Source organism: Gouania willdenowi, chromosome 11, assembly GCF_900634775.1.
Source record: "Gouania willdenowi chromosome 11, fGouWil2.1, whole genome shotgun sequence".
Classification (NCBI taxonomy): Eukaryota; Metazoa; Chordata; class Actinopteri; order Blenniiformes; family Gobiesocidae; genus Gouania; species Gouania willdenowi.
The window spans coordinates 17,450-27,662 of NC_041054.1; the positions used below are offsets into that span (position 1 = coordinate 17,450).

General features: G+C 38.1%; 1 protein-coding gene across 1 annotated transcript; it reads left to right on the forward strand.

Moving 5' to 3' along the window:
• The first annotated feature begins 443 nt into the window (after positions 1-443).
• LOC114471798 (C3a anaphylatoxin chemotactic receptor-like) lies at positions 444-8,615 on the forward strand. Its single transcript, XM_028460721.1, has 3 exons — positions 444-565; positions 6,362-6,533; positions 7,473-8,615. The coding sequence occupies exons 1-3, from the start codon at positions 474-476 to the stop codon at positions 8,343-8,345; spliced, it is 1,137 nt and encodes a 378-aa protein (XP_028316522.1). The 5' UTR covers positions 444-473; the 3' UTR covers positions 8,346-8,615.
• Positions 8,616-10,213: the final 1,598 nt, after the last annotated feature.

Here is a 10,213-nt window from a genome sequence, read left to right on the forward strand (position 1 = left end):
AGTGTGTTTTTACATTTATCGTCTCATTTATTAACGATTATTAACTCTGATGTAATTAGTTAGAATTATTTTTTATTGCGCTGACAATAACATCTATCCTCCATACCTGCCTATCCTACAGGAGAACCTTCATCACCATCAGCATCTAATGAACCTGTTCACCAGGAATACCACACACTTGTTCTACCCGTGGGAACAGAAAGAAAGACACGTTTGACCGGGAAAAAGTATTTTTAGTTCCATTATCAGTTTGGTCCCACTGGGAGGAGGATGATGAGGTTATATCTCCTCTGGTAACAGGAGGTCAGTGTCCTCCTCAGGTCACGTCTGATTGGCTGAGGAGGACCAGTGTGTGTGTGTGTGTGTGTGTGTGTGTGGCAACGTGGGAGAAAAGAAGAAGCGATCACTGAAAGACAAGGGTAGACACACAGAGAGGAAGTGAACACACACACACACACACACCATTATTAGTAATGAAGCTGCTTCACATCTTCTCAGAGAAAAGAGGAGAACATGCATCATCTTCACTCCTCCAAACACTGAAGCAGACGAGCTCAGAGAAAAGGTACAAACTCTGATTTATTCACTAATTTTACTTTATGATTTCACCTTTTTTCCATCACACATAAAGTCGTCTCCTGCTCTTTATCTGTTTCTGAACGTGTGGTATAGTAACATTTAACTCATTTTTCTTTTATATGAGACAGAAATTCATGTAAAACAGCATGTTCTATATCATTGTTAAAAATATGTACACATTAAAAAACGTTAATTCTAAATGTAAATGTTAAATCTAAATGTTTATTTCTAAATGTTATTTATAAATGTAAATATTAAATCTAAATCTCAATGTTAATGTAAATGTAAATGTTTAATCTAAATATTATTTATAAATGTTTGAATCTAAATGTAAATGTTCATTCTAAATATAGATGTTAAATCTAAATGTTAAATTGATCTCTTAATGTGAGTGTGTTGGCATCATTTTGTTGTTTTTCACATTCAGTATATTCTTCTTGTATTTTGTGGGTTTTTGTTGTCATTTTGTGAATTGCTGGTAATATTCATTAACATTTTTAATTAAAATAAACATAAATCTCTATATTTTTAATGTTTTCATTGTTAATTTTCCTTTCTCTCTCTCAACTACCCCCTGTAGTGCCATTGCGTACCCCGAGGGGTACACGTACCCCCATTTGAGAAACACTGATATAGAGCATGCTTTTTTACATTAATTTGTCTCAAATGTGAGATAAATTAGCTAAATATTCAGAATATGTCAGCTATGAAACACTGAGTTTTTACATTCAGCAGGAAAAATGTTAAACTTGACCTTTGTGTGAAACTTAATGAAGATAAATCACTTTATTTTGGTGTTAGACGGAGGAGAAGTGAGTAAATGAGCAGTGGACAGTCTGTGACACCATGGGAAAAAAAACAAGGAAGTATTTCCACTTCCTCGTTCCTTCATGTTTGAAACCACATCACTTTAGGAACTCCTGATTCATTAAGAAATAATCAATCAGACTCAGATATTGATCTGTTTTAAAAAAGTGATTTATGGGTCAAAGCCGAGGCTCATAGGAGTAAAAATCACAGTAAGTGTTCAGCAAATCTTTGTTTTCTGGACAAAATCCATACAAACATTATAGATATACAATTAAAGAGCACAGAAGTGTTATTAAGAGGATTTCATTCTGGATATTTCTATGTTTTATTTCTGAGGACAATCAATATTCATTTGTAGAAAGTCAGAGAACACATCCAAAAGCCTCACGGTGGTAAATTCATCACTTTTGACTTATTTTTGACCCATATGTCAACTGCATCACATCAAAGCGTTCAGCAGATGCCTCTGAAGAAGACTGCCAGTTGACAGTCGAAACATGTCAAAAGATAAAAGTAAATTATATTTATATATTATTCAAAAATAAGATGAAAAGAACCTGCTGGAATTATTATGCGGAAGTCAAAGAAACATCAAAGCGTTCAGCAGACGCCTCTGAAGAAGACTGACAGTTGACAGTCGAAACATGTCACGAGAGCAGGTAAATTTCCTGTAAAACATTTGTCTGAATAAATAAAAAGACAAAAATATTGCTGGAATTATCCTTGAGCCAGTGTCAAACCCAAGGTCCGCGGGCCAAATCAGGTCTGCCTGGATGTCCAATTGGACCTGAAACTACAATTATTGTGGACAGAATCTATACCTAGTGTTAATTTTCACTAATTATTTTGAATGTAAGATATATATATATATATATAAAAAAAACTCTTCCTCACCCTCTGCGGGCGGTCTCTCTTTTTTCCTCCAAGCTCGGGTCCTCTACCAGAGTTCTGGGATCTTGAGGGTTCTTCAGTATCTTTGCTGTTCCTAGAACTGCACTTTTCTGGACCGAGATGTCTGATGTATTTCCTGGGATCTGCTGGAGCCACTCCTCCAGTTTGGGGGTCACTGCCCCGAGTGCCCCAATGACCACGGGCACCACTGATGCCTTCACCCTCCAGGTTTTCTCCAACTCTTCTCTGAGCCCCTGGTATTTCTCTAATATATATATTTATATTATATTACAGTTATTGGTGGAGAATTGCACAATAGTAGTAAAATTTAAAGGAAAGTTGGGGTCCCTGAGGCTGGGGTATTGAGTGGAAAGTCCACCTATGTCTGTTATAGTTTTCACTAGACAAATTTGCATTGCTGCAATAATGCAAAAAATAATTACCAACTCATTCAGCTTTATGTGTTTATTATGTGTTTATTATGTGTTTATTACCAATGAACTCACGTTTGTACAAATTACCACAAGCTTAGACATATGCAGGCAGTACTCAGAGAGAATAAGTGCATTATGTTAAGTCATAATCAGTTATTTAAAGTCAGAGTTACAGTGTGCAGAGGAAGATTTGATCCAGGTTCCTCATGATGTCTGCTCAGAGCAGGATCTCATCACACTGAGTGAAGCCACACACAGAAGTCTGAGGGTAACAGTCCTAATGCTAAGCATTCCCACTAAACGTATATAATCATAGGAAAGATGAAGATTGTAGCAACATATACATTATGGCTGTAGCTGCAGGATTAAAGCTTTAACAAGAGTTTTCCTCAAAGTTCATGAGCAGCAGCTGTTACACACTAGCAGGACTAATCAAACACTAAGAATTACATACGCAGCCAAATTTGTGTGAAAACCTTAAATTACATTAAAAGTAAGAGAGTTGGCATTTTACAAATGAGATATTATCATTGTCACTAAAAAGCAGAACAGTTTTATCTTTGAATGATGTAAATCAGTTAAGAGTTGCATTAAGTATGAAAAACAGTAAATAAAAAATAAAAAATTATATAAATAACTTTTGTCAGAGTGCATTAGACAGTGGGTAACATTTAGGTGATAAAATTGTGTATAGCAGTTTACAGTAAAAATTTAAAACCTAATAATACATTAAAAGTATAGGTGTTTGCATCTCACAAATTAGATATCAGCATTTTCACTAAACAGTGGAACATTTTGACATTTGGTGTAAATAGGTTAGGGACTGGCAGAGTAGTATTAGGCCAAAATATGAACAAAGGATAAAAAAATCAAAAATGGTCTCAAAAGTCATAAAGAACATCCACGGCCTGATTTCCTATCAAATGTTATCAGGGGGAGGGGCTTACCTTTTCCTACGTCCAGTCGGACTCTCGGCCTGGTCACTGGTTGATCCAGGGAATCAGAGAAGAAAGTTTAGGTCCCGTTGCACCCCCGGTCTAACCTCTACTGTAGGTTAGAGGGCGGAGTTTAGGGGACGGTGACACTTTGAAGGAGATCAATTGGTTGTTTTTTAGGGGTAGTTTTCAGATTGGTTCGTGTGTAGAACAGAATGTGTTCTTGTGTGACTGAGGCTATTCCTCATAGAAAACTGAGCTTCTGATTAAGGTCCTGCAGCTCCAGACCACCACACCCTGCGTGCTGTTCCTAGAGTCGGAACCCAGGGGGGCCGTATACTCACCATCTGATTGACTAAGGCCTTAGTTATCACCGCTAGGTATCCAGCCTCAGTCAAGTCAATCAGACTGAAGAGTTGGTTGATCCTCTCAGGTTGGGGTGGTCTGGGTCTCTACCAGCTCAGAGTGGTTCCTATAAAGTTTGCTTGTTTTTTTTTTAAAAAAAATACTTTTTGTCGCCTAGACCTGGATGATCATGGTAGTCTTGGCGGCTGCTGGTTGGTTCTTCCTGGTGGTGGTTGATTCTTCTTCATAATGGTTGGTTCTTCCTGGTGATGGTTAGTTCTGGCTTGTGGGAGGACCTCAATCTTCACTTGTAGTGCGTCCATTGTCCTCTAGGTGGTTTTGTGTTTGGTGGTAGTCAATTCTGGTGCAGTCTTGTTCCCTCATGGTGTGGGAACATCTTTTCTTTCTTTTTTTTGTTCCCTGGGCTCCAAAGAACTTTGAGTAGTTGATGTATTAAATATAATCTGTTTAGAGGTTGTTTTTATGTTCAAAGGTAGAATTTGAATTGTTTATTTATTTTTTAATAAGCTCCCATCATGCTTTGCTGTTTTCAATTTTAATTTGGTGAGACAAATGTGTATTTTCAATGGTCAAAATTGGTGTATTTTTGTTTTGTAAATACACCTTATGTGATTTTTATATGGTTGGTAAGTTAATATTTGACAGATTATTTGTTTGTTTGTTGTTGTTTCTGAACTCAGAAGTGATGTCCTTGTCTTTCCCTGTGGCGTCTGTTCCTCTTCTTTGTTGGTTTAGATCCCCTAATAAATGGTGAGTGTGTTTTATGTTTGGTCAATGTTGGTTAAATAACTGTAGATTTTTTTTAGATAGAGCTTTTATTTTATGATTGTTGTTTTTTTTATTTGGCAGTCTGTTAACTGGTCGTTTTTAGGTTGGGCTACTTCTTCTGTTTGGACGTCTGAGGGAGGTAGACTACATAGTGCATACTTAGTATACTTAGTGAAGTTTAGTGTGTTTGAATTCAAAATAAATCAAATAAAAATAAGCAAAGATGCTCTAGAATGGATCAAAAAATATCCGTAGTTTCTTGAAGGGATCTGGCGACCCTTTCCCAGTGTCTTGTGACCCCAAATGGGGTCCTGACCCCAAGGTTGAGAACACTTGCTTTACAGCATTCATCCCAGATAAACCTAACCATTAAACCCAGGGAGTGATAACAGATACAAAGTGACAGCTTTAGCATCGTGCTAGCATGATGCTAGCCTGTGATTTCCTGAAGATAACCAGATGGGTGATTACACACTTCCTCCATTACAGAGGACACAGCAGATAACAGCTGTGTTAATGTCTTTACATTTCCTTTCTTGTCCTTTATTGATCTGTGAATGAGTTCATTAAGTCTAATAACATGAAAGGAGCAGAGAAGCTAAACCACGCTGGTGTTTTCTGTTCTTTAGCGTGTGTGTGTGTGTGTGTGTGTGTGTGTGTGTGTGTGTGTGTGTGTGTGTGTGTGTGTGTGTGTGCGTGAAAAGGTCAAGCAGTGGGTGGTTCTGTTCCCGTTTCTGTCCAAGAATCAGCGGCAGAATGAGAGCAACACAGGACGACAATAACGACAACAACAATAGCAGAAGATAAACTTATCCTGAACTCAGTCCCAGTGTTTTTCTGACTAACGCGACTCTTTTGATCAAATGTGGAACTAAAAAGTGTTGAGGTAAAGTGTGACTTGTTGATGTTGAACTTCCTCTCAGCATTTCTGTATTTAATCTCTTTCTTGAACATCCGTCAAAAGGACTTTTAAGTCGTTTTATGTAAGACTCAACGATGCGTCTGCTGTACTATGAAGCAGGATATAAACACAAGGGGGCGGAGATTGCAGCGTCAGACCAATCACAAACAGAGAAACTGTGCAAACTCACGTCTCACGTCTTAAAAATATGAAGAATTAAAATCCATAATTCAAACCAAAAACAACACTGTTGATGCAGAAAAAGCAGAAAGGAAGGAATGCAGGAATTGATGAGTGTTAATGCTTCAATTATTGAAATTATACAGTATAGCCTAAGTTACCATGGTGATTTAGCCTGATAAGACGTTATCCAGCGTTGTAGTACAGGCCCCTAATGAATCTGTAGCAGAGCTATTATAACGTGTAAAATATCGGGAGGAGGAGCTACACACAGATGAATGTGATTGGTCAAAGCTGGATCTGATGGAGGAGCTGTTTGACAGGCAGGTGTTACTTGTCACAGCTTTACTCACAGATGGCTGTAGGTGGAGACATAGGAAAACATTCTTCTTCTTCTGGTCTTTCTCACAGACAGCCATCCGTGTGGTGTTTCTTATGTTCACATTTCTTTGTTTCTGAGGAGTTGTTTTTTTTTTAACCGTTTCTCTGTTTTTCAGCCACAAGATGCCTCCAAACGTCTCATTCTCTCAGATACTGGAACCCTCCAGAGATGAGGTGGACATCGACGCCATCATGGACAACGTCAGCATCATCCTCTACACGCTCACCGTCGTCTTCGGCATCACCGGGAACTCCCTGGTGATCTACGTGGCCGGATTTAAACTAAAGGTGTTTCACACTCAAACTAAAATAAGAGTTAGAATACTTTAAATACCGTATGTGTCCATGTATAGATGTGTTCATCAAAGAGTACTGATATCTACTCATGTACAAATACTGTTACTTGATTGAAATTGTACTCGAGTTTAAGTGAGTCATGCATAAAATACTGAAGTACAATTAAAAAGTAACTTAATTAAATAGTAGTCAAAGTAAAAGTTACTAGTTACTTTCACCCTCATGTAAACATTTCATATATAAACTTAAAAAAGAAAAGATGAAATCTTGCACATTTGGAACTTAATTAATTTTCCACAAAGGCATCTGTATAAAATAACATTTGACAATAAATATTGTCATATTGTACAGTTTTTTTTTAACAAAACAAAATAACACCAATGAATTAAAATCAAATTTAAAACAAATTCCCAGGCTTTAGGTATAGATACATTTAAAACTGAGAAAATAACCTCCATTCAATAGTGTTTTGGTGTCGTACATTACGTTTAATCTGATTGGTCGATTATGATGTGATGCATTATGTTTAATCTGATTGGTCGATTATGATGTGATGCATTATCTTTAATCTGATTGGTTGATTATGATGTGATGCATTATGTTTAATCTGATTGGCTGATTATGATGTGATGTATTTGAAGGATGTCTGGTCATTTAATTTTTTTGTAGTTTCACAATGTCCGTTGATCATTTTAAAACAAAAGAATAATAATTTACTCAGTAATGGTTGGGTGAAGAAATTTAACTAATTACTTCTTTTAAAACATACTTAAGTACAAGTAAAATGACTGATTTTGAATTATACTTAAAAAAGTACAAGTATCCATAAACCATATAAATGACCGTAACGTGAGTATTTGTAATCTATTACTTTCACCTCTGCTGTTCGATGTGAAATGAATGTTGTTCTTTCTTTCTTTCCGTCCTCAGCCAAAGGTCACCAACGTGTGGTTGGTGAACCTGGCCGTGGCCGACCTGATCTTCTGCTTCACTCGTGTTTTCTCGCTGACTAAGAAGCTGTTCTTCGACCATTGGCCGTTCGGCCTCTTCCTCTGCAAGTTCAACGGCTTCTTCAAGTACGCCAACATGTTCTGCTCCGTCTTCCTGCTGTCGGTGATCAGCCTGGACCGAGCGCTGTGCGTGTGGCGGCCCGTCTTCACCAAGCGTAGGCGCACGCTGCGGGCGGCGCGGGTGGTCGCTGCATGCGTTTGGGCCGTGTCCGTGGTCTTCAGCGTCCCCTACTTCCTCCACCGACAGGTTTACGTGGGAAAGAACAACATGAGTAAGTGTTCGGTGGATAAGAAGGAAGCGGCCGAGGGCATCAACAGCACCAAAGTGGCGCTCTACACCGTTCGCTTCCTGTGTGGCTTCCTCCTGCCCTTCATCGTCATCCTCACCTGTTACGTCCTCGCCGGACTCGGCATCCGGCGAACGCGCCTTTCCAGGAAGTCCCGCCCACTCCGCATCCTGGCGTCGCTGGTAGTGGCGTTCTTTTTGTGCTGGGCGCCGTACCACTGCCTCCTGCTGGTGAAGATGGTGCACAGCAAGAACGTTGTGGTGAAGATCTGGCACCCGGTGGCGAAGGGCGTGGCCTATTTTAACAGCTGCGTGAACCCGCTGCTCTACTTCTGCATGGGGCTGCAGGTCAGGGGGCGGGGCCGCCAGAGTCTGACCGCCGTGTACCGGCGAGCGCTGGCCGGCGACGGTGACGGGCCCACGCAGTCTAATGAGCGCTCTGTGGACGACAGCGGCTCTGTGGAAACTGGGCGGAGTCAGAGGACAGAGGGCGTGGCTAAAGTTTGATCACTGAAGGTCATTCATAAAGATTTATCTCCATTTCTGTGTGTTTTGGTTTGAAAGCTTTAGTTTCACTGCACATTGTTTATAACAGTGGTTCTTTTGATTTTTTTTAAAAAAAATCTAAAGTTCCCTCTTATGTCCCACTAGAACATTTTGCCCAAAATTCTGTGAAAAAATAATCATAATCATCATAATGATGGAATGAATGAATTTTAAAGAATCTCATTTTGTAAATAATGAAACAGTATCTAGTGCCTCCTGGTTAGATTTATCTCCCCCCGTCAAAATCTAAATGTTAAATATAAATTTTAATTCAAATGTTTAACGTTAAATTTAAATGTCATACGTGAAACTAAATATTTAGCTAATGTGCAAATTCACCAAATCAATTTAGCATTTATGCATTAAGATGTAGATTTAGCATTTAGATTTAATATTTAAAATATAAATTTAACATTGACATTATATTTATTTCTAAATATTTGTTGTTATATTTGTTGCTAAATGTTACAAAAAATTCACTGCTGCTTTTAGCATGCACAACTTTAGAATTGGCGCACCGTGTGTGTGTGTGTGTGTGTGTGTGTGTGTGTGTGTGTGTGTGTGTGTGTGTGTGTGTGTGTGTCTGTGTGTGTTTTATGATATTTGATGCTTAGTAACCGTCCTGTCTCAGTGAGTCGGACGGTTGAGTTTTTTCCCGCACTGTTCACAGCTGTTGGGTGTTTGTTCTGCTGATTAGTTTCTCCTATTTATGACTGTTGTTTGTCACTGTAAATGCTGCTGAAAATAAAAGGTTCTTAAAGTCAGAGGAAACCAAACTAACCATGAACTGAACTTTTCCTTTAAATGTATTTAATAATTTATTATTGATCACATATGAAGTTAATCATTTGGTTCTTTTCCTTTTAAAAAATTAAATACATTAAAAACAAAAAAAGGTATTTTAATTAATAATATATATTCAGTGAACATTTGTTGGATCAACCAAACGTAAATGCACTGATTATTAGTGAATCACTGGGATTGTATTTACATTAATGCTCATCAGGCTTTTAATTAAGATGATTAAAATCTCATTCAATGATTTTGTTGGATTCTTCAATGTTTATTTGTTTTGTGCAACTCAAGGAGCTCAAAAATGTTTTGTGGCAAATAAATCTCTTGGTTATGGAAAAAAATTAGGAAATATTAAAATTGCTAAATTTATGATTCATGGCTTAATGCAGTGGTTCGCAACCTTTTCAGCCGGCAACAGCCAAAATAAAGATATATTATAGACATAGACACACACAGATAGACACAGATAGACTCAGATAGACACAGATATAGACATAGACACACACAGATAGACTCAGACACAGATATAGACATAGACACACACAGATAGACATAGACTCAGATAGACACAGATATAGACATAGACACACACAGATAGACATAGACTCAGATAGACACAAATATAGACATAGACACACACAGATAGACACAGATAGACTCAGATAGACACAGATATAGACATAGACACACACAGATAGACATAGACTCAGATAGACACAGATATAGACATAGACACACACAGATAGACACAGATAGACTCAGATAGACACAGATATAGACAGACACACACAGATAGACACAGATAGACTCAGATAGACACAGATATAGACATAGACACACATAGATAGACAGATAGACTCAGATAGACACAGATATAGACATAGACACACACAGATAGACACAGATAGACTCAGATAGACACAGATATAGACATAGACACACACAGATAGACATAGATAGACTCAGATAAACATAGATACAGAACACAAAGACATGGAGAAACATAGACATCTTCTTCTAGCCACCTGTGCGAG

Bases quoted from the DNA above. Each gene is read 5' to 3' on its own strand.
- LOC114471798 (XM_028460721.1), top strand. From the start codon at position 474: ATGAAGCTGCTTCACATCTTCTCAGAGAAAAGAGGAGAACATGCATCA. The intron at 566-6,361 runs GTACAAACTCTG...TCTGTTTTTCAG, and splicing joins CAGACGAGCTCAGAGAAAAG to CCACAAGATGCCTCCAAACG. The intron at 6,534-7,472 runs GTGTTTCACACT...TTCCGTCCTCAG, and splicing joins TGGCCGGATTTAAACTAAAG to CCAAAGGTCACCAACGTGTG.